The sequence below is a fragment of the Sciurus carolinensis genome, chromosome 2 (assembly GCF_902686445.1).
Source record: "Sciurus carolinensis chromosome 2, mSciCar1.2, whole genome shotgun sequence".
In the NCBI taxonomy this organism is placed as follows: domain Eukaryota; kingdom Metazoa; phylum Chordata; class Mammalia; order Rodentia; family Sciuridae; genus Sciurus; species Sciurus carolinensis.
Genome location: NC_062214.1, coordinates 53,036,315 through 53,061,297, shown reverse-complemented (window position 1 = coordinate 53,061,297; position 24,983 = coordinate 53,036,315). Strand labels below are relative to the sequence as shown.

Below are 24,983 nucleotides of genomic sequence, written 5' to 3'. Positions count from 1 at the left end.
GGGTCTCACTAAGTTGCTTAGGGCCTCCCTAAATTGCTGAGGCTGCCTTTGAACCTGTGACCCTCTTGCCTCAGCTTCCTGATTTGCTGGCATTACAGGCATGCACTACCACACCCAGCACATTTCTGCATCTAGAAAAGCATCTTAAAATATAAGGTAAGACTACAAAAGCAGCAGACAAGTTTCCTGTTACTTGAAAAGTGGATTAGGAGGTAATCTCCAGATTCCAGAAACACTGGAAATATTATATTTGTTTATAATTAGGATAACTGCAAACAATGAGGAGTTAGAGGATCTGGGTTCTAATTGCCATTTTGCGTGGTATGATCTTTCATAGTTTTCCCAACTTCTGGATATCAGAAACCTCATCACAGTGCAAGTGTTTAAAGCAGTTATACTGACTATCATTTCCAGTTCTATTATAACCATAATGCCATGAAATCAGAGTAACAAGTTTCAGGCTGTTTGAAATCAGGAATTTTAGAGCCTGTGTTCAATGTACAATACTTTTAAAATTTCTACTTTTTGAATCTGATAACACACACACACACACACACACACACTCCCCCATTTTTTTTAGGGGGAGGGGGCCAGGGATTGAACTAAGGGACATTCAACCACTGAGCCACATCCCCAACCCTATTTTTGTATTTTATTTAGAGACAGGGTCTCACTGAGTTGCTTAGCGCCTTGATTTTACTGAGGCTGGCTTTGAACTTGAGATCCTTCTATTTCAGCCTCCCAAGCTGCTGGGATTACAGGAGTGTGCCACTGTACCCAGCCCATTTTAAAAAAATTTGTTCTGATTAGTTATACATGACAGTAGAATGCATTCTGACACATCATACATAAATGGAGTATAACTTCTCATTCTTCTGATTGTACATGATGCGGGATCACAATGGTTGTGTAGTCATATATGCATACAGGGTAGTAATATCTGATTCATTCTACTATTCTTTCTACCCCCATTCCCCCGCCCCTCCCTTCACTCACCTCTGCCTAATCCAAAGTACCTCTATTCTTCTCTAGCCACTGTCCCCTACCCCTTAACTGTGAATTAACATCTGCACATCAGAGAAAACATTGGCCTTTGGATTTTGGGGATTGGCTTATTTCACTTATCATGATATTCTCCAATTCTATCCATTTATTGGTAAATGCCATAATTTCATTCTTCTTTAAGGCTGAGTAATGTTCCATTGTGTATATATACCACATTTTCTTTATCCATTCATCTGTTGAAGGGTTGGTTCCACAATCTAGCTATGGTGAGTTGAGCTGCTATAAACATTGATGTGGCTGTGTCACTGTAGTATGCCGATTTTAAGTCCTTTGGGTATAAATCTAGGAGTGGGATGACTGGGTCAAATGGTGTTTCCATTCCAAGTTTTCTGAGGAATCTCCATACTGCTTTCCATAGTGGTGTACCAATTTGCAGCCCTACCAGCAATGTATGAGTGTACCTTGTTCCCCATACCCTCGCCCTCATGTTCTTTTTGTGTGAATTTAAATATATTTTTCCTATTTTAGCAGCCTCCTCTTTGATAGAAATTAGAAAGTCCCTCAAGGATGTACTTTTAATTTTTTGCTTTTATTTTTTTTTTGCTTCCTTTTTTAATTTCTCCAAGATCTCTTCTGCAGTTGTAGAGGCCAAAAGCTTCACCACCTTTTCACGAGACTTACCACCCTGAATCAAAAGGAAGAAAGCACAATAAACATTCTAGTGCCTTAAGGGACAGGAGACTTCTTTTTGTACCCATCACAGTCATGTCTTCATGGGTGGCTTATGTATACTTTTCCTGACCACTTCTGGTCCAACCAAGACTATCTCTTTGCTTCCACCTTACTACAGATTTTTACAGCTCACCAACATTTTTAGCTTTATACCTTAATTTCTAAAATTATAAAAGTTTGGCATTAAAATTTCAAAATGATGAATTTACAATATTCTAGTTTTAAGTAATTCTTTTGTTTAAAGATGCAAATCATTTTAGAATACCAAAGTAATTATTGCATTTTACCTAATTTTGTAAACAAAAATCTTAAATAAAAACAAGTTGCTGTTCTCTTTATTGTTACATATTTCTGAAAATTCTGAAGAGCAACCACATATCCAAGTGCTATAATTTCATAATCACTTAAAACAATTTTTAGAAGGATTTGTTCTCAAGCACATCTTTTAAAGAAGATAAAATTTGAACAGGAATTTATTTAGATGGGCAGAATTTATACAGGTAGAACAGTGGGGAGCCTCAGGCAAATGTCAAAACATGAGTACTGGCAGAAAAATCAGAAATGACCAGCCACAGCTTGGGGATAGCAGGAGAAATAACCTGATCAGATAGATTTTTTTAGGTGCAGTTTATTAATCAAGGATGTTGAATGCTGCCAGATATGATCTATATTACATAGCATGAAAAACAAGTGAAACTTCAAAGATATACACATGGCTGGGTCCCACTCTTACATACTCAGTTTCAAGATTCTACACTCTAAATTCTATGTCTAAGGCGATGCCCAGGAACCTGTATTGAGAATCATTCCCCAATAATTTTGAAGTACAAAACCACATTACTAATGACTATAGATGAACGCACTAGCTTCCTGAAGAGCTTCTCCTAGTGAGCAAAGACAACAGGGAGGATTAGAAATACCTTATAAACTCTAATGGAGATGACAACAAGGAACATTTTTTTTTGTCTTAAAGGAAGAATAGCAAGATTAATCTGACAGTGGGTTTGGGCAGGATGAAAATGCTAGAAATGGTGGCAATTAAGGAATCTAAGACAGTATAGACAAGTCTGAATAAGAACTGAGGCAGCAGATACTCAGGAGATACACAAGAAGAATTCAGATTTTTGTGATTACATGAATATGTGATTTAAAAACAAACTGATTTCCCAAATTATTTGAAGAAGCAAACTAGTATTTTATGAATCATGATTGTGTGGCAATAATCAAAGATTTTTAAAAAGAGAGAGACACCTACCTTATCCAAAACCACATCACTTCTCCTGAGTTCTAAAACCTTGGAAAGATACCGACAGAGCTCAGCGTTAGCCTCTCCCTCTGATGGAGGTGCTGCGATAGCTACATTTACAGCTTCAGTTGACAAATCTGGAATGAAACGATGTGAACTATATCCTTGAGTTCTTTTTCTTCTTGAAGTGAGGCATTTTGTAAAAGAGCTTGCATTTGCCTGCCACATACTAGATTTTTGATTAATAACTGTTGGATTGGGTTAAACCCTCAGTAACAAAACCAAAAAAAACTGTTGAAGAAATGAATGATTAAACTCATCATACTTCAAGGAACATAAACATGATACATGTGCATCTACCATTGTAGAAAGTAAATCCAGAATAGAAAACCTATATTTGCTCTATTCTGCTGACCAAGATGGGCTTAGAATCCTGGAGAATATCTTGGACTTAGGCAACTGGAAGCTGCACTTGGTCTAATAGGAAGAGTTCCAGGCAGGGAGTTAAACTAGCTGGGCTTCAGCCCCAGCATGGTAATTGATGAAGTGCAAGAACAAGGAAGCTTGCTGAATTGTAAAGGGTCATTCAGGGTTTTCCACATCAGGAAAAGGAGAGCATGTCAGTTCATATCTTATGCAAGATGCATTTTATATGCTTTGAAAATTGAATAATGTTTATTTAACATTTATACAGCATTTACTACCCACCAATTTGAAACACACATGAACATACATGAACAGCTCTACATATATTAACCTAAGCCTCATAATGACTTTATAAAGAAGATAAAAACACCATTATTATCTCCATTTTACAAGTGAGGAATTTGGAATCAAGTTAATATGCCCTATAACCCTCCACCGTTATTAAGAAAGGGAAGTATTTACTCAAAGCAGTTTACAAATGAGCTTGATCCAGCATATGGCATTGTTCAGGCATTTCTACACACTCACACCCTATGTAAACAACATGGCCACAGAATCCACAAGAATGAGGTAGTAAAACAACCCTCCATCCCATCCTGTCACCAATTCTCGGACACACAGTTTTTTACATTTTAACATCTTTGAAATCAAAATGTATCTTATAATAGATGGAAAAGAAAAGTTTTTTTTTTTTTTTTTTTTTTTTTTTTGCGGTACTGGGGATCAAACTCAGGGCCTTGTGCTTGGGAGGCAAGCACTCTACCAGCTGAGCTATCTCCCCAGCCCCTGAACTATCTCCCCAGCCCAAAAGAAAATGTTGATGTGAATTTTTGTCTTACAAGGGACATAAAATAGTTGTGTACTTGTATAATTGATTACACAATATAATAAATCCTGGCCACAGTGGGTATAGCCAATAGAGAAAAGCTAACATGGCCATTAGCACAAACCAGGCCTACCTAGCACATCAATTCTGAGGTATTATTTTCAACATATAATTTGCTATACAAAGCTTTAGAAGTACAAAAGACTTTCAAGACAACATTTATCAAGAGATAAATGGTTTTTAAACTTTTGTCCTTCAAAATCCTTCCTTGGGGTTGGAGAGATAGCTCAGTCGGTAGAGTGCTTGCCTTATAAGCACAAGGCCCTGGGTTCGATCCCCAGCACCCCCCCCCCCCAAAAAAATCTTTTTTTCCAATTCTCTCTGAAATTCCAGTGTTTAAAACAAAAGTAAACATATTTACAGGATTCAAGTAACTGACTGGCCTTTCTCCTTCACCAGAAACAGAGTCCTGAGGTATTTCTAGTGTTTGAAAGAATAGTCTTAAAGCCTCTTTGTCCACAGTCTAATCTGAAAAATGTACAAACTGGGCCTAGAAATGTTTTATACTGTTTGACTTAAAACAAGTTCATGTAGGAATTGATGAGAGTCTCAGATCTCAGGTTTTCTCCCATTCCTTAGGTCAGTGATCATGAAGGGAGACCAAAATGCCTTTTCTTTTTCTGGCCAGTGTCTCCAGTTTTGGGATAGGACAAATTGAGAATAATCTAGGGCTTGGGTTGTGGCTCAGTGTACAGTACTTGCCTAGAACGTGTGAGGCACTGGGTTCGAGTCTCAGCACCACATAAAAATAAATAAAATAAAGGCATTGTGTCCATCCACAACTAAAAAATATAGATAATAAAAAAAGAATAATAATTTAGGCTATACATGTGTCTTTCCTAAAATACCACATTCTTAGAAATACATTTTTAGAAAGGAAAAGATATCAATAGTTTTCATCTAACTGGGTATAATTTAAATATCATGTATTCAATTCATGAGAATTTAGAATTTTAAAATGGAGAAGACTAAATGCAAATGTAAAAATATACTCAACTGTCATATGATTGTCAGCTAAATGAAGCAAAGGGAAGGTGGAGGAGACACTTGATTCACACAAGAATCCCATCCCATTGTTCAGGCGTACCTGTTACAGCATTTTGCTTGGAGCCAGGTTTGGCATGGATGGCTATGGTAACACAACCTTTTGGATCCACTGCCACGGGACCTAAGGGAGGAAGTGGTCTCTCTGGTTCCTTGCTTTGGCTTTTACCCTAAAATAACAAACACACAATTGTACAGGTTATAAAATATTTTCCGTACATTTAATTTGATCCTTCCACTATTCCTTTTCACCGTTAATCAAGACAAAGTAGGTTTATTAGTCAGGGACTTCTGGACACAGAATGCTTTTCCTGTGTCCTTCAAGAATAAAGTCTTCCAATCAACCCCACAAAATATTTTTTCCTGCTTTGGAAGAAGATCCGATTCTGGCTTCCATACCTTAGGGCTGATTCTAAATCTGCTTTGTATTACCCATTCCTCAGAAGCAGGGACCATTTACTATTCGTTTTAGTATTAGATGCGGCCTAAAGCTGAGTGTGGTGTGTGTGTGTGTTTGGGAGGGGGTGAAGTAGAAGGAAAAATAGTGATTGATATTTAAAGGCTGCGTTAGGAACTTAGAACCCATTAGAAAATTACAAACTACACAAGAGGGCAGTACGTAGGCTATGACTATATGAAGATGACACATGGTTCTTGCCCTCAGGGAGGTTAGACCGCAGTGAAAGAGGACGAGCATTACAGTACATTGGGATAAGTGCACTGAGAAAATGCACACAGGGAGGAGGAAGGTAGCCCGGCTTGGGAGAACAGGGAAGCTGCTAGCAGGAGGCAGTGCCTGAGGCTGGAGTTAGTCATGCAAAGGCGGGGGAAGGGGAGCAGGAGTGGTGTGTGCATTTTTTTTTTTTTTTTTTTTTTGGATGCTGGGGATCGAACCCAGGGCCTTGTGCTTACAAGGCAAACACTCTACCGACTGAGCTACCTCCCCAGCCCCGGTGTGTGCATTTTTGACAGAAGGGATGTGATCAGCTAAGGTAAGTAGGGGGCACAGCAGAGCCTTCCAGGCGAGAAGAGGCGTCTGGCTCTTATTGCGCCCGGTGGACCGTGAGGAGAAAGTAGGAGGAGTCCAAGTGCGGGGTGAGCCCGCGGTCTAGAAACCTAGGACTGAGCGACAACGAGCCGCCTGAGGTGCCTTCCGCTCCTGCTCCTCTCGCTCGCTCCAGGTGCAGCCGTGGGTCCCCCCCATCAACGCCAGGGGACTTGACACTAGCCTTGTTCGTCGCACTTGCTTTCTTAGGCATCTTGACGCCAGAAGAAGAAGCCTGAGTGCCCAGTCCCGCCGAGAGATGCCTAAAGCACCCACCGAGCCGCACCATCCTCCTGGAAAGGCCCTGCCAGGCTGCCCGGCGCCGGAAGTGAGCTCTGCGTCTGCGCAAGCAGCGTGTGCAGGGCGGCCCGACGCCGGAAGGGCACTCTGCACCTGTGTAAGCTGAGGGGATGGCCTCGGCGCCCCAGTACCCGCCTAGCGCAAGAGCGACCCCTCGCGGCGGGCTGAAGAGTCCTTGCTTTCTAACCCGTGGTGCCGGGGTCTGATTCGGCCATGATCCTCCTTCCTCAGGTAGTGGGAAAGGAGTGTCTTTGTTCACGAGGAGAAGGAGAAAGGTATCGCTGGTTCTCAGGATTGAAGTGAACTGCAAGGAGAGCACGGAAACAGGTGTCTTCGCGCCCCTGCAGCCAACGCGCAAGGATAGTCAGAACCCATGTTGATGGAGACTCGAGCGGGCTTGGCCTTTTCCATGCACCATGGGTGCAGCTACTTTGTGCCCAACGAGATAGGATCCCTTAATGTAAAAGGAGATGAAGTATATTATGGCGTGTAATATGGGTACACATGAAACTGGAGAAGTTAGCAGAAGCAGGATCATGGAGTCTTTCAAGGGGTTGAAGCTAGGGATTGGCACAGTCCAATTTGCCTTAGGAAGACCACTGGCTGCAGTATGGCGCATAGAGGAAAAGTCAGAGGTGGGAAGAGCTGCCACCTAAATGGGAGATGGTGACCTGAACCAAAGTTAACTGCAGTGGGGTTATCTGACCATTGTAAAGATCTTCAGGAATTGGCATGATCAGAGTTTGGGAGAATGACTGCATAGGGGGATGAAAGCAGAGTCAAGAAACATGAAAGGTTTAGGACTGGAGGAACAAGTTTGGGAATTTTAAGTACAGTTATGGACATATTTAAGTTTGAGATGATTATGGGCATCTGAATAGAAATATTGAGATAATTAAATGGATATAATAACTGAAACTTGAGAGATCTGGGCTGGTGCTGGAGATTCTGAAGTTCTCTGAGAATAGATGGTAACTGAAGCCATGGAAATGGATGAGAGACAGGCCTAGGACAGCACCCTAAGGGCAGGGAGAGAAGCAACCACAGTAAAAGGGCAGCTAAGGGAATAGTAGTCAACAGTGATGAATACCACAGGAAAAAACATGTAAAATAAGGACTAAGTGTCCCCAAAATTTAAGGAACTAGTGGTGCTGGTGACCCAGGCAGGAGCAGTTTCTGTGGAGAGAGAAATGGAATGTGATTCAGTGATTCAGTGTTTCACCTTGAAGGAATAACTGGTGTCTGGAGGGGCACACAACACAGAGACTTCAGTTTTCAAACTGAATGAGTTAATTATTGGAAGGTTGTTGACAGGAATGAGCCAGGAGGCCACCTCAATTTCCTGAGGTGGTGGGTTTTGAACACAAGTGGAGAGAAGCATGAATGCCTAGGTAGGTTTGGTGGAAGGAGCTCAAGTTCTTTTATTAGCTAAGGAAGGGGAGGTGATAAAGGTACAGAGAGGAACAGAGCTACAAGGATTCTGGCAGAGCTGTTGGAACTCGCCCAGCAGCACTGTTGGTCTAGTTAAAGTTGAAGGTCATGACATCATTGAGGTCCCTATCTATCCAATCACATCATTTTACTATTTTTGTGGGGGTGGGAATAGAGATTTATCCCAGGGACACTTTACCACTGAGCTACATCGCCATCTTTTTTACTTTTTGAGACAGGCTCTTGCAAATTGCTTAGGACCTCACTAAATTGCTAAGACTGGCCTTGAACTTGTGATCCTCCTACCTCAGCCACCTAAGTTGCTGGGATCACAGCTATGCACCACCAGGCCTGGCTATTGTACTTTTGATGCCTGAGATTGAACCCAGGGCCTCATGCATGCTTTGCACACACTCTACCATGGAGCTACACCTCCAGCCTCAGTTACATTATTTTAAATGCCTGGACTCAGCAGGCTGTAAACAATAATTGAGGGTTAATAAAATGGTTTAAATGACTAAAGACCAAAGGGGAAGAAAGAGGAAAAAGAACAAAGGCAAGTCTAACGGGATCAGGAAGAAAGTCATTCTTAAGGTTTAATAACAGAATAACTGGAGAAGCATCCAAAGTTGTGATCAGAGTGGGACATCTGAATTTATTATTTTGGAGGTAGAATACAACAAAGTACATGGTGGGGTGATGAAAGGAATGGCCGAAGATTGCTGGAAGGACGGACGGAACTGGAAAACTAGGCTTAGATGGATTGTCCATTTGGACACTGAGGCCACTCTGCCTGAAGGTTTGGGTAGAAGAACGTGAATGAGGTATAAAAACAAAAACTCTTTACTGTAACATCAGTTGAGAGTTGAGGCACAAGCCAAGCATGATGGCACTCAGCTCAGTAATCCCAGCTACTCAGTATGAGGTAGGAGAATCACAAGTCTGAGGCCAGTCTGGGTAACTAAGGCACACTTGTCTCAAAAGGCAGTGGGGGAGGCTGGGGATGTAGTTCAGTGGTAAGTTGCTTGCCTAGCATGGGTAAGAGTTCAATCCCCGGTACCAAAGTGGGGAAAACTGAATTACATTGCAGTTACAGAATTTGTTTTGGATGAAGTCCTAACATCCTCAATTAGAATTTTGAAAGTTGTAATGGAAATAAAGGGGACACGTGTGATGATAAATTATCAAAGGTAATCTAGCAGGTGACTAGGTGGGTGAAGGGAAAGAGGTCCCTGCAAAGAATCATTCAGCCTTTCCCACAGGTGCCTTGAGTGGGGATATGAGGACTTTATTTACACCAGCCAGGGAAAGGAATAAATACCAGCTCCATCTGCCACCATAACTATGCACCTAACCTGTTGCTCCTGCCCCAATCTCTAAATCTGGAGGGGAGAGAGGCAGAGTGGTAAGAAATATTGTTTAACAGAGGAAAAAATGGTGATTATGATCCCAATGGCAGAAAATCCATTATATGTATTTATAGTGTTTCCATTTTATTTTTTAAATCTTCCATCAATTTTGAGTTCTATTTAAAATCTTCATTTTGTCTTAGCTTTACCAATGGAGAAGGAAAGGGATTTTTTTTTTTTTTTTAAGTTTGCAAACTAGCCAAAAGAATAAATGTTCCACGTAGCTCTGGTGCTAGAATTGCTATGGTTCCCTCTTGTGAAGGTATTTTTTGTCTAATTCAGGGACAATTCCCAGATTTTGAATCTGTATGACTGGAACAGATATAGAAAGCTGTTTGACAACACTAGAAAGGTAAATGGAACAAAAATATCAGACATTCTATATTTAACATACCACACTTCTAACATTTTAGAATGTTGTCTTTCTAGAAGATCTAGATTTCCACCATCTTTAAAACTATAAGGTACTATTTATGTGGACCTAAAACATTTTGGCAATGCAAATAATCATTGGGCAGACACTAGAGTATCAACACTTTCTTAGTATTTATATTCTACACTAAATATAGATTAATCAGGTATTCTTTGGGGTCTTAAAAAGTTTGAGAATGACTATTTTGGAATGCAAAATTTTCCTGCCTCTATAGCTTGCGGGATAGAAATGGGCTTAAATTTCACCTACCATCACTTACTGACCTTTCCAAACATTAAATTCTTTCCCTATGAAATGGGTATTATGATCTTATTTATCTTATACTGATGCTGAGAAACAAGAATGTATTAGTAAAGAAGCTGGGCACAGTGGTGCACACCTGTGATCCCAGCTATTGGGGAGGCTTCTCTGAGAAGGAGGGTTACAAGTTTGATGCCAGCCTGGGCAACTTAAGAGACCCTATCTCAAAATTTAAAAAAGGGCTGGGGATGTTGTTTGGTAGTAAAGCTTGCCTGGGTTCAATCGCCAGTACTACCAACAAAGAAAATGTCCTTAACAACTCATATCATTATAAAATAAACAATTATGAGATGATTGTAACACACACACAAAAAACAAGATTCTTTCTTCACATTCTTCCTTCTATACTTCCTGAGATATTTTTTAAATAGGTGAGAAAACCTAAGACTACAAAAAAGTGACCAAGAAACAGATGGCAGTAATTATGTTGTAGTTTCTGTGACTTGCATTCAGGCAGCAGTAAGGCATTCCTATTTTGTCTTTCATTACTTCTGTAAATTAAAAATAAAGTTCCGCCTTAATTAACTAAAACTTTTGTTCCAAGATGATGTCTAAGAATCAAATTTTAAAAGACAAATGACAAATAATAAGAATAAAAGGATAATAAACATTTTATTTTTTAAAAATTCCAGGTGATGTCCCAATGTCAGTACACTATTCCATTTCTTGTACCTGGCCCAGGTTAACCTACATTCAGTTACATTCAGTACAACACATGAAGCATGTGAAATGCCTCAAACATCAAAAACACTAACTTATCTCTGGCATGCCACACTTTTTAAGGCAGAAGTACTTTCTATAATCACTACTACAGATTGTTTGCCAGTTAATCTTCTGTTAACCAGAACTACACATTCCATAGGTATTCCAGTTAAGTGAAGTTTATATCCCTAAGAACACGGTATCAAAGAAAAATTTCCCTTTTCTTCAGTAATTTCAAGAAGGCTAAATAACGAACACACCTCACTACCTTCTTGAAAATATGAAATATTACTTTTGATGAAAAATTATCCTAATAATTTTTTAAAAATTCTTTTTAAGTTGATACTTAAAAGAATTTTGATTTTTAATCATCTGCCACAACTATCTGATATACTTTAAGCTTCATGACACTGAAGTTTTTAAAAAGATAATCACTTTCAAGAGAAAAATGTTATTTCATTTGTATTTTAAAATTCTGCTTTACATAAAAGTATATGTCATTCTGCCAAATATACTTTGTATCCACTTCTAATATAGATGTGCCTGTCACGTTAATGAAGTCACAAATATTAAACATTTTACTTCTTGGATAGAATTACATACGTGACAGAAAGCATACTTTTTCAGCAGGAGTAATCCTGTTGGATAGTTTTATAACTCCAAAGTAGTTGTTAGAAATGTTCATGTTTTATTCCATTTCTTACTGTATATGATTATCACAATGTTGAACTGATGTCTGTTTACCCGATCATCACCACCATCATCATCTCAATCTCGGAAATTATCAGCAGCATTCCCCCATACAAATAGACAGGTACAGTGGTACAGTTTAGTGATAAAGGATTCAGTCTTAGACCATTCCTTTAGATCCTTTGTTTACATCACATTATTGTGAATTTATACAAACTCCCACTTATTGTTGTAAAACTGTATTATGTAATGCATTACTATACTATTACAAAATATCCTTTTCTGTAAATACATTGAAAAATTTCCTGGGCATTTATTAGATTTTTTTTTTTTTTAAAGCTTGTTCCAAATGCTAACAACGAGACATTTCAAAACCCCAAATATAAGGTCAGTTTTCTTAATTTTCTGAAACTAGTTACTTGAATTAAAAGGAATTCTGTAGGAATACTGACCCACCTCATCTCATTTAACCTTCAAAATAGTTAAAACAGAAAAAACCAAACCTATTATATATAACAAGAATCTTTCAATTCAAAACTATTGAAAGACCGTAAGTTTAGCAGATCTATGAAATTATACAACATGAAGCTGAAATAGCTGAGCTTTTTTTTTTTTTTTTTAACACAATTAAACCCAGTTATCTTTTCTCCTAAGGTGATAAGAAAATTGAAAATCTGCCTTTTAAGTCATGCAGAGATTTAGATCAACATTTTTTCTATTTTCCCTAGGAAACTAAAATGTTTCTTATCTTACAATTATAAATAATCATGACACTCAAACTAATTTTTTTGTGGTCAGTTGTTTCTACTTTTGAGACTAGATTGCATGGTACTATTTAGTCAAGATGTATTATACTGCTACATTATGTATAAAATATTATTTCTGGTATCTGTCCATCTTCTATTGAAGTGCCATTATTATTGCCAGGGGAACTGAAAAAGAAAAAAACAGTCTTGCTTGCAGCAGGTGTCTCATGTACTACTTTCTTCAATCCTTTTGTGCCATAATGGGAATCTGGACCCTAAATGAGAACGAGACTCATTAGAAATTTGCACTGAATAAGCACTCAAGTTACTATGATGGTCTGATATTCATTATAGCTCCTGTATAAATTTTATGCTGAGTCATTTAAAGAAAAATGAAGTTTTTCTAAAAAGCTAATCAATGGGGCTGGGGTTGTGGCTTAGTTGCAGAGGACTCCCCTCCCATGTGTGAGGCACTGGGTTCGATTCTCAGCACCACATAAAAAAATAAATAAAGGGAATTAAGGGCTGGGGAGATAGCTCAGTTGGTAAAGTGCTTGCCTTACAAGCACAGGGCCCTGGGTTCCATCCCAAGCACTGCCCCCCCCCAAACAACAACAAAAAACATATTGTGTCCATCTATAGCTAAAAATATTTTTTTAAAAAGTTTACTGAATAAAAAACTTGATTATTTAAAAACAAAAAAAACTAATCAATGAGTAAATATATAGAATGTAGAGCTTTAGTCATTAGGGAACAGTGAAAAGGTTTAAGAAAACAATTACTTTGTTTTTTGCCAAACATTCAATTTCCTCAAACAAATGACTACTTCTTAAAAAGAACTTTGCTTTCAGGCTACAACCAGGTGCTGAAATGTTCTTCTTAAAGTAGCTGTATATTTTAGCTCCCAGCTGCCTTCCTCCATGTTCCCTCTTCCTCCTTCCTTCACTAGTTCTAGGGGATTGAATCCAGAAGCACTCTACCACAGAGCTAAATCTTTAAGCTCTTTCTATTTTATCTAAGTTGCCCAGGCTTGCCTAGAACTTGAGATCTGTCTTAGGTATACATCATCATACCCAGTTCCCCACCCACTTTCTTAAGAGTCTACTGTCAGTGACTTTCAGCTTTTAACACACTGCAAAACACATTCAAGAGGAAACCATGGGGTCCACCAGTGCAGCCTCCAGAACATTCTGAATGATACTTACTTTGAGTGTTGCACATGCTGTGTAGCATATGTTGGGTAGGATCTCTATAGGTTCTTTGAACATGACCCTGAATGTGTTAGCAGTCCCATCACAACTAAATCCAGTATCATTCTGTCCAAGGGTTTGTTTCTTTTCATATTCGATGATCTGTAATTTTTAAAAGAGAAGTTATGTTTAAGTTAAACAGAGATTTGTAGAAAAGAATATGATGCTTTTAGAGTAGCAGGACAGACTATTAAATCTTTGTTCTAGTCTTTCTCTACTTAACCTATAACCACCAGTGATGTCCAAAAATGGCTATTTATCATTTATCACATTAAGGATGAGGAGAATGTTGATTAACTGGAGCCTGGTTGTAGGAGAGGGCGTCTTTCATAAAAGATATACAGCTCGGTGTGTGGATTTTCAGAATATGTTAATTTTAGATGTCTAAGGGAAATGAGCCTTTACTTCTTGCTAGCCTATGTTCCTAGGAAAATTCCTTTAGCATTTTCTATTTCAGAGTTATTTACTGAAATTAAAATTAAAATGACCTTAAATGAAGAATGCTTGTGAATGTTCAAAATGTAAAAATTCTGTCCCTTCACTTTTGTTCTATCACGTGCCAAGCACCGTGCAAGGCATCAAGGGATGCTTTCTGGGAGCTTCAGGGCACAGCCAATTCAGTAAGACTTGTGCAGAATATGAAGTGGTCAAACAGACTGCTTCTGTTCAAGACAGGGGAACTTCATGGAGCAGAGTTCCTAAAAACCTGAGTTAGCTTACCAGGTATGAGAAAGGGCTTCCATACATGGGAATAGCAAGTGCAAAGCAGCCCTTGAAAACCTGCCTTTTTGCATACATGAAACCAGTAATAATGAAATAGGCAAATGCCATCTATGCTGTGGGAGGTTAGGACAACAGATACTCTGCAGGGAGATGAAGTTGGGGAGATCATGAGGGGATCCCAGGTGCTGTAATGGCCTGTTCCTTGATCAGACACTGGTTACACAGGTATGTACAGGTTGTGAAAACTCTGCCATTTATGCCACTTATAAACATGCACACTCTTCTGTGTCTTTATCACAGTTCAATAAAAAAACTAAACAAAAGACACAATATGATGGTGCCTGGAATAAAGGACCTGGTTCTGACAGTGCAGTCTAGAACAAACCAGTTTACTTCTCTGAGCTTTGGTTTTATCCATTCATTTGGGGAAACCTTGCTTTACCTAATTACAAAACAACAGCAACAAGTTACTGCAACAACCATTCTCCCCAAACTATAAGGTAGTTATCATAACGTTTTTTATTTTTTGCTGTGCTGGGGACAGAACCCAGGGACTTATGCTTGCAAGGCAAGCACTCTACCAACTGTGCTATCGCCCCAGCTCTTTAACTTTATTGTCAAATAACTTTATTGTCAAAAGCAGATGTGTACACGAAGGTTCATAACTTTATTGTCAAAAGCAGATGTGTACACGAAGGTTTGAAAAGATCTGTCCAGGGCTGGGGTTGTAGCTCAGCGGTAGAGCATTTGCTTTGCATGCGTGAGGCACTGGGTTCGATCCTCAGCACCATATAAACAAATAAAATAAAGGTATTGTGTTCATCTGCAACCAAAAACAAAAAACAAAATTAAAAAAAAAAAAAAAAAAAAAAAAAAAGAAAGAAAAGTAAAGGTCTGTCCACAATCACACCTTGTAGGTGACAGAGGTGAGGGTCAAACTCAGGCAGTTCTGATTTCAAAGCTAATTATTCATGAGCTGGGGATATAACTCAGTGGAGAACCCTTGTGTGCAAGGTCCTGGATTCCATCTCTAGGACCACCCAAAAAATGACAACAAAAAATTCACGTTACCATTTTATCTCCTATAAAATGCGATGAAGATCTCTTGAAAATGTTAATGCATTAAGCAACAATAAAGTGCCTTTCATCATTAGCACATGGATATATATTCAACACATGTGTACAGCTATTTCCATGAATCTACTTAAGACTTGCTATCCCAATATTGCTGTCCAATGAGACTACTGGAGGTTGAGATGGAATAAGAGAGACTTTAAATGTCGTAACTTTAACATTCCCCCAAACTTAGTATCTTTCCTTAATGGTTCACAGAGCCAACGGTAGTGTAGGTGGGTCAACGGATTATAGTTTTAGAATATTACAAGCGAACACATCCTCATTGCTATGTTTAACACAAGACTTTGGTACTTTTATCTAATATTCTGAACTGATCCAAAGCTGTGTTTTAGGGTTGGGGGTGTACTTGATGTTAAGAGCACTTTAGAAAAGCCCTGGGTTTGATCTTCATCACATGACTCTCCTTTATAGGTATATAAGGTAAAGTGCCTCTCCACCAAACAAGCAGATGAAGAAAACTAACTTCTACAACAAAATGCCATCTGTTATGACCACACCTTCTACTTAACAGTTCACACTGTTCTTTCTATACTTCACCTAGGTATTTCTATTATATACTCCTGTTTCAAGCTTTCAGAAGAAAACATACTGATTTAGAGGAATGGGCCTTTCCTACAGAGTTAAAGCAGATTATAACTTGATTAAGAACCAGAACTTTATTTCAGACTAACTTTGTTTGTCCTTTATGGTGGGTATTTGTAAAGATTTTAAATTATTGATCAACACTTAGGAATGGAGCATAGAGACTTCATATAAAAATCCACATTTCTTGCTTCTTGGCATCCTTGGGCTTTTACCACATTACAACTACTGGCAGGAACTAAGTAGTGTTTTAGACAATTCATTTCTCCACAACTTCTTATCCCTGTTAGCTCTTACACCAGGCCAGCTCTCCACTAAAATTATCTGCCCAAGCCCTGGGAGGCATTTGCATTTGCCACTTCTATCAAAAAGCAACAGGTAATTACAGAAACAAGACTAGCTACAGGGTTAAGAAAATAAAAAGAACTTCCATTTCTATTAATGTTATTCACAATATTTACACTTCATCATTTTAATAACCCCGACACCCTCCCTCAGTTTGTGTGCAAGGTATCTGGTATCTTAGGTAATACATCAAGTATGCTCAAGGGAGGGTTGGGTTTTAGAATCACAGAGACTCACAGGGTGGCCCTGGCTCTTCCCCAGGCCTGGAGATTATCCAGTCTGCTAAAGTGGGCTAAGGGCTTCTACAGGATAGGCTCTTAATACTTCACAATGTATATAAAGTGCAATGGGGAGTAACTAAAAATCTTTTATGTTCTTCAAAGATTTGCTGAGGTTTTTCTGTATTTACACACCATAGAATTAAGTTGCGTGTGGTGACACACATTTGGAATCCCATTTACTTGGGAGGTTGAAATGGGAGAATCACAAATTCTCAGCAGCCTCAGCAACTTAGCAAGATTCTATCTCAAAATAAAAAAGGGCCAAGGATGCAGCTTAGTGGTAGAGTTCCACTGGGTTTGATACCTAGTACCACAAAACAAAAACAAAAAAACACCATGGAAATAATTTTTATAACCTATTTAAAAATCTTACAAAATAAATAATTTCAGTGAGTCTAAAACCTGTTTATTAAAAACATAACTTTCTTACTGGTATGAGACAATAACGAATTGACACGAATGATATGTGGTGCTGGGGATTGAACCCAGGGCCTTGTGCATGTGAGGCAAGCACTCTACCAACTGAGCTATATCCCCAGCCCTATAAATTTATCAATTGATTATCATTACAAACCTTAGTGGATAGGGTTAGAAAATGAGTATGATTTGGTTAGTATAGTCACTAATGCAATCTTCCATTTGAAGCAAGGTCTCTTTTAAGGTTGTGAAGTATCATTTTTAGTTGTCACCGAATCAGATCTTTGAATTGTTATAGTCACGAAGTATAAAGCTAGTATTTTAAAAACCAATAATGCATTCTGATCACAAAATTCACCAAAGTTTTTACTATGAAAAATAATGTCAGTAACATTTCAGAGAAGGCAGAAAATTTCTACTGATAAACAAAATTTCAAACATTTTTTACTTTCTTTTCTTATATTTTAATTTATGTATATAAAATACAGTATTGTCTATAGTTTGTAAATAAAAATACAATACTGATGTTTTCAAAAATAATTTTGCTAAAGGGGTATGGAATAAAACCCCACTGGTTATTAATAAGGAAGGGGAAAAAGAGAGTTTATTTCCAGATTAGGTACTAGTGCCCTGTGTGAAAGAATGAGGTGTAGTAGACCTAAAGAATTAGATGTTCATAGTAGTTAGAAGTAATGAGGTAGATTCAAGGCCCTAAAGTTCAAAATACAATGAAAAAGGCAAAAAGGTGTTTTAAGACAGTCAATGCACAGCAGGAAGTACCATGGGTTTCCTGGACAAAGGAGACTTTCCTGTAAGGGCTTCAGTGAAGGACCTCAATTTTTTGAAACCAGATTTTTTAGAACTGTAAAACAAATCTCTAGGCTTAAAATGCTACTTATGGGTTTTCTAATTCCTTTGACGATTGTACTAAAATCTGACTTCTGCCAAGAGAATATTTTACTGTAAAATTACATGTTTGTTACATTTCAAGATGATAAATTATGGGGGGAAAAGTGTACCTGTATATTCACTTGATAATCCGTGGGACCATGAATAGATCCATATAAGCCAAATCCAACTATAGAGATTCTTCTATTGACTGTGAACCTGAGAGAGAGAAACCAAATATAAAATAACAATTCTATAAGTGTTCTTATTCTGAACATTTTAATTTTTTGAAGTGTTACCTGGAACATCTAGCTTTGCTTATAAAAAGAAAAACTATCACAAACTGATTATCCTTGGTAATATTGTGTTTACTTAAAACAAACAAACAAACAAACAAAAAAAACCTTTCTAGAATAAATATGAACTTAACAGGATCTTAAGTATAATTTGAAGTCCAGTATCCCAAACTAGGACAATTATCAATTCAATAAATATTTACTGAGGGTCTACTGTATTTAGGTACTTAGCTTGGCAATGGGGAAACAGTCAATAGCACACAATTTCTATCCCTATTGGCTTTGTGACCTAATGGCAGACACTAATGATAAACAAGTAAAGAAAGAATAAAAAAACATTATAAACTGTGATTAAGAGTTATGAAATAAGCAGGTTGCTGTTAACAAATAATACTAATGGTAGAGGACTGGAGATAGAACCTAATTCAAACAGGTGGACTTGAATAAGGATTCCATACCTAGAGTAATTAGTAATTGTTAGCAGTTTGATCATAAGTGTCAGTTTTTATATATTTATAAAGTGGAGTAAGATAGATTAATATTTCTTAACTAAGTAAATATGGACCTGAGATAATCTGTGATGCAAAACAAGTAATTCTCAACATTTTCAGCCATATTTTTAATTATTACTACCAGCATACTACCACCACTTAATGGTGGCAAGTCCTGAGCTTCAGGTCTTATGGGACTTATTTCCCATAATCATCCTAACAGCCCTATAGGACACTAGCTAACTGTACTTATTTTTATTATCCTAAATTTCTGAAGCTAAAGAAACATTTTAGCCATGTGAGGTGGCACACACCTGTAATCCCACTTACTTGGGGACTGAGGTAGGATTGTTTGGTCCTATAAATTTGAGACCATCCTAGACAATATAACAAGACCCCTCCCAATAAACAAAAAAAAAAGGAAAGAAAGAAACTGAGGGTTAGGGAGATTAACCTGCCAAGATCAAAAAGTGGGACACATTTCTAGGTCTGCTTGGATCAAAATCAATTCTCGGGGCAGCAAGGATAGAGTGCTTGCCTTGTAAGCACAAAGCCTTGGGTTCAATACCCAGCATAGCCAAAAAAAAAAAAAAAAAAAAAAAAAAAAAATCAATTCTCTTAACTATCATGCTATACAGTATAGAAAACCATTTTAAATAACTGCAAATAGTTCAGTGGTAGAGTGCTTGCCCAGCATGTGTGAGTTCAATCCCCAGCACTGCCAAAAAAAAAAAGTAAGAGCTTGGTTTTTATTTTTATGGTATCAGGGATTGAACCCACAGGTGCTTAACCACCAAGCCACATCCCCAGCCCTTTTTTATATTTAGAAACAGGGTTTTCCTGAGTTGCTTAGGGCCTCACCAAGTTGCTGAGGCTGGCTCTGAACTTGTGATCCTCTTGCCTCAGCCTCCTGAGCCACTGGAATGTGCCACTGTGCCTGGCTGTGATTTTTTTTTTTTTTTTGAGTATACAAAGTAATAAATTCTATTTTCAAAAATCTAGATAATAGGCCAGAAGTATAGCTCAGCGGTGTTCTTGTTTATCAGCATGCATTAAGCCACAGGTACAATCTCCAGAACAAACAAACAAACAAACAAACAAAAAACCCTGAAAATTCAGCTAAACAAATGAGGAAAAATTTAAAGCATCTGTAAATACAGAAATAACCCTCGTCAACTCTTTTATTGCGGTGCTGGGGATTGAACCCAGGGCCCTGTGCATGCAAGGCAGGCACTCTATCAACTGAGCTTTATCCCCAGCCCCTTGTCACTCTTTGTTTCTTTTTCAGACTTTTTCTATGAACATATATGTATTAAAATCATCTCAGGAGATACATGCACACACACACGTACACACATACACACGTACTTTGTACACATACCTTTTTCACGTAAAACAGTAAAAAATTACTACTGATTCACTACATCTAACCAATCCCATGTTGAATAAGGTTATTTGCAGTTATTATTATTATGTGATATTGCCATGGTTTACAGCTAAGTCATTTTATAAAGCTATCATTATTTTCTTAGAATAAATTCCTAGAAATAAAATTGTTGGTAAAAATGAAAGGCACATTCTTAAGGCTTTAGATAAATATTGTCAAACTGCTTCCTGATAAGATTAACACTTTATACCCTTATCTCACTTGTATCACTACCATTAAATTCCTCTTGCCTTTGAGAAACTGATGACTGACAAATTCCATTTCTATTTGATTATTAATAGGTAAAAATTTTGCTTATATGCTCTCTGCCCCCTGAATTTCTTTTTTTTTTTGAGGGTGGGAAAGGGTACTGGGGATTGAACTCAGGGGCACTGAGCCACATCCCCGCCCTATTATTTTGCATTTTATTTAGACAAGGTCTCGCTGAATTGCTTAGCACCTTGCTTTTGTTGAGGCTAGCTTTGAACTCGAGATCCTCCTGCCTCAGCCTCCTGAGTCACTGAGATTATAGACATGTGCCACTGCACCTGGCTGGATTTCTTCTTTAACGTTCACTCGTGTACTCTTCTCTATTGTCTATACTGGTGAGTTTCTCTTTTTGCAGATTTGAAAGAATACATTATAAGCATAGTTACTTATGCTTTGTTTGTAATATCCATTACAAAAGTTTTGCATTTGTCATTTACCTTTCAATGACATGGTGATTTTTGACATAAATTTTTAAATATTTGTAGCCAAATTATGGTTTATGATAAATTTAGAGAGGTCTACTTCATCCTCATAGTAAAGACACATTCATCTGTTCCAGCATTTTCATGGTTTCATTTGTAAAGTTTTAATTAATATGAATCTGGTACATGGGATCAGTAAGGATCTAACTTTATTTTCCTAGTGGTTAATTCTTTCCTCAGCTCTATGATATTTAGCTTGTTAATATCAGGTTGGTTGTTTTTTTCTTTTTGCGGTGCTGGGGATCGAATCTCCCCAGCCCTCAGGTTGGTTTTTGAACTCTAGTCTGTTCCATATAACACTCAAGTTCTTATAGATCTATAATACTTTCTTCTGTTTAGTCTATATCACTCTTTTTAAAAGAAAAACTTACTCTTCCAGATTTGTATTTTGCCAAGCCACTTCCACCTACCAAAAACGTGCCCTCTGAAAGGAACTGGCTAACATACATGGGATAATGTGGAAGACACTGTCCTTGTCAAAGTCTGATTCCAGCTGAAATTCTCTAGTCCTTCATAGAGGAACTGTACTGTATGTTATAATATTGTGAATGGGGTCATTCACAACATTATAGTAATATTCAATATAACAAATAACATTGATAATGTAACAGACTATAATACTATATGAAATACAATAGTCATTCAGTATTATAGCTGTGGTAAAATATATACAAATGTACCATTTTAACCTTCTTGGGTTTTTTGGTGGCATAGGGGATTAAACCCAGGCTGCCCTAAAACTTGTGATTCTCCTGTCTCAGATTCCCAAGTAACTAAAACTACAGGTATGTGCTACCACAGCTCAATTAAACCATTTTTAGGTTTACAGTTCAGTGGCATTAAATACATTCACATTGTACAGTTACCACCATTATTCATCTCTATAACTAAATTTTGATAACATACAGGAACAACAGTTCTCAAATATAAATTTTTTTAAATATATATTTTTAGTTATAGATTGACATAATACCTTTGTTTTATTTATTTATTTTTATGTGGTACTGAGGATCGAACCCAATGCCTCACACGTGCTAGGCAAGTGCTCTACCACTAAGCCGCAACCCTAGCCCCTCACATATAAATTTTATAAGTTGGTCACCCTTTTTTATTGATTCTGATTTTTTTTTTTTAAAGCTGATCCTGAGGTTATTTAAGTTGTTCTCAAAAAGGGTTCTACCTCCAAGGTGGCATGTTCTCTTACATAAATTTAGGGACACTACCAGCCAAGCAGCCAATTTTCTATAATACACAGAACAGTCCCCCATAAAAAAGAATCCCAATCAACTTTCAAAATGTGTCATGCCAAGGCTGAAGCAGGGGTACCACAAGTTAAAGGCCAGTATGGGCAACCTTGAGACTCTTAGCAACTCAGTGAGATGGTATCTTAAAAACAAAAAAGACTGCTTAGTGATAGAGCAACGCTGGATCCAATCCCACTACTAGGGAGTAAAAAAGTGTCCTGCCAGAATTCATGTAGGTGAGAAATTTGTTAATAACTATAAGCCTTGACCCTAATTCCATTTTATCAATCAAAGATATTTAGTGAAATTTTAATATTCATGAATTTTTCCAAAAGGCAACTACCACAAAAATTGGAGAAAATATTATACAGTCTACTCATTATTTATGGTAGTTATGTTCTACAAAGTTGCTGCATACACAGAATTATCAAATACCAAACCATTGCTACCAGAGAAAATATAAGTGCATGCACGTGTGTATATGTGTGTACACACACACACACACACACACATATATATATATATGTGCATACAAATAAACTACCATATACATACACACATTCATATAGGTTATAAACTTGAACCCTAAAAACAATTCATCCTAGTAGATTGTACTTTCTTCATTCCAAAGATAAAATGAGGTTCAGTGGTGTTAAGTGATTTGCTTGAGGCTGTCCCACTAATAGGTGCCATACCTGGGATTCAAACCCCATCTAACTGGCCGAGAGCCAGTTTCTTGCATTAAATGCCATGCCACGACTTCTCCATCCCTGCAGAGTCTCAACTTGCCTAAGAACATGCTGAACTGACAACTCAAGTCCTGGTTGAAAATACCTAAGAAATCACTCTTGAGTATTAATTTTAGAGTAACAAATTTTAGCCAACAGGTAAGGTCACAAATACAGAAATGAGAATCAATAGGACTGACTCAATTCTTTTATCTGGAATCTTGGTCACGTGAGGCAAAATACTACACCTATACTCCAGCAGTTGAAGTTGTCTCATCATAATGATCTGTAAGTACTGCATCAGTTTACTTTAGTCTGTCTTCTAGTGATATCCTGCCCAGTCTATACAAATACATGTTTACATATTTAATTTTACTACTACTTAAACATTTATTTCTCCTTCATATTACAACCTGGCAATTTATCAAATTAAAAAAATACATGAAACATACTACGAATTTCATTTCAGGTTAGTAAAGGAGAAATTACAAAAATATTTATTATAAAAGAACCAGATTTGATGGAGTTGTGAACTCCTAATATATATATAACAGCATCTGCAAATAATGAGAAAGGCCTCTTCCTTTCCAATACTCAAGGCTCTAAATTCTTTATCTTTCATGACTGTAACAATTCAGAATTATAGTAAAACTATAGAAAACAGCAAGTACAATAGGTATCCGTATCTTTAGGCTTCAACAGTCTATCATAGTAAAGAAATATTTTTCTAGATTTAATCTATCAATAGTTATATCTGTAAAAAAAAGGTAAATTTTTATCATAAGTCTTTTTGACATCTAATGAAATCAAATTTTTTGGTATTCTACTTTGATGAGTTATATTAATAAATTTCCTAACAATGAGCCATTTTTCCAATTTTCAAATAAATTATTTAGTATATGCTCATGTAGTACTGCTTTTCTAAGGAACTGTCAGATTAAATAACATTTTATGCAGAATTTGTAAGTGAGGTGGACCTAGAATTTTTTTTGTCTTATAAGACTCCTATAGAAAGGTTATGCTTCCTTTAGTAATTAACCAAGAAGTATTTCTTCTTTTAATTCTCAAGGAAATTATCTGTTCCTTGAACGTTTGATAAAAACTCACCTGTAAAAACCCACCTTGTGAAGGGACAGTTCTTTGATAACTTTTAATTCCTTCCATGGTAACTGGTCTATTCAGGCTTTCCTCTTCAGTCAATTTTGATAATTTATATTTGCCTATAAAATGATCCATTCCATCAAGATGTTCAATTTATTAGCACAGAGTAAACCCAAAATTAAAGTAAAAATCTCAGCAATTGATTATATTCCCATTTTGATTTCTAATTATGAATTTTTAAATTACCTCTGCCAGAGGTTTTATTTATCTTTTTTATGGTTTTATCAATTCTATTTTTAATCCACTAATTTCTACATTTACCTATTTCTCTTTTCTAGGGTTCTTTTGATATACCTTTTCTAACTACTGGGATTGAATGATAAATCATTTATTTCTTCTCTAATTTATTTGCTAAAAGTAGTTAATCATTACTTTTTGTGTGCAGCTTTGGTCTTATCCCTTAAGATTTTATATATAGTATATATTCTCCTTATAAATGATTAATAAAAGGTCTACAAGTGCATTTTAACCCAAAAATAGTCTGCTCCTCTACTGGAGATTTATTTAACAAAGTTATTAATTTCTAGTTGTATAATAAAGTGCTATTAAATAGCTAAAAAATCAGAAGATATGTTTTATCAAAATTGGTAACAATGCTATTTTTACATTTAACCTAAATACAGAATAAAAATAAATTCTTCAACAGGATTTTATGTATGCATTTTTCATGATTCTTTATTTTTTTCCTATTTAAAGAGATATTTCCATGCAACATCTATTCAAAGAAAAACCTTATACTAAGCTTAAAAAAATTAAATTGAGTAAAATTAGTCTTAATTCTGTAACAAGTGTTAGATTGACTGAAGGCTAGACCTCAACTCACCAGCAATGGTGATCCAAATAGACCTCTCATAATAGAAGGACCGA

General features: G+C 37.0%; 2 protein-coding genes and 2 non-coding genes across 4 annotated transcripts in view; 1 reads left to right on the top strand and 3 right to left on the bottom strand.

Moving 5' to 3' along the window:
• Positions 1 to 1,577: 1,577 nt before the first annotated feature.
• On the bottom strand, positions 1,578 to 6,707 carry C2H15orf40 (chromosome 2 C15orf40 homolog). The gene is made up of 4 exons (XM_047540618.1): positions 6,569 to 6,707; positions 5,383 to 5,509; positions 2,993 to 3,120; positions 1,578 to 1,690 (listed from the first exon to the last, which is right to left on the bottom strand). The coding sequence occupies exons 1-4, from the start codon at positions 6,671 to 6,673 to the stop codon at positions 1,595 to 1,597; spliced, it is 456 nt and encodes a 151-aa protein (XP_047396574.1). The 5' UTR covers positions 6,674 to 6,707; the 3' UTR covers positions 1,578 to 1,594.
• Positions 4,506 to 4,584, top strand: Trnai-uau (transfer RNA isoleucine (anticodon UAU)). The gene has a single exon. It is a non-coding gene; the product is annotated as a tRNA-Ile (tRNA).
• Positions 6,215 to 6,284, bottom strand: Trnat-ugu (transfer RNA threonine (anticodon UGU)). The gene has a single exon. It is a non-coding gene; the product is annotated as a tRNA-Thr (tRNA).
• A 5,189-nt stretch (positions 6,708 to 11,896) lies between the features above and the next one.
• Btbd1 (BTB domain containing 1) overlaps positions 11,897 to 24,983 on the bottom strand; it is a 34,102-nt gene continuing 21,015 nt past the window's right edge. The window contains 3 exon segments of the mRNA XM_047541019.1: positions 11,897 to 12,670; positions 13,601 to 13,747; positions 18,150 to 18,237. Of these exon segments, the coding sequence (XP_047396975.1) occupies positions 12,512 to 12,670; positions 13,601 to 13,747; positions 18,150 to 18,237 (394 nt within the window). The 3' untranslated portion in view covers positions 11,897 to 12,511.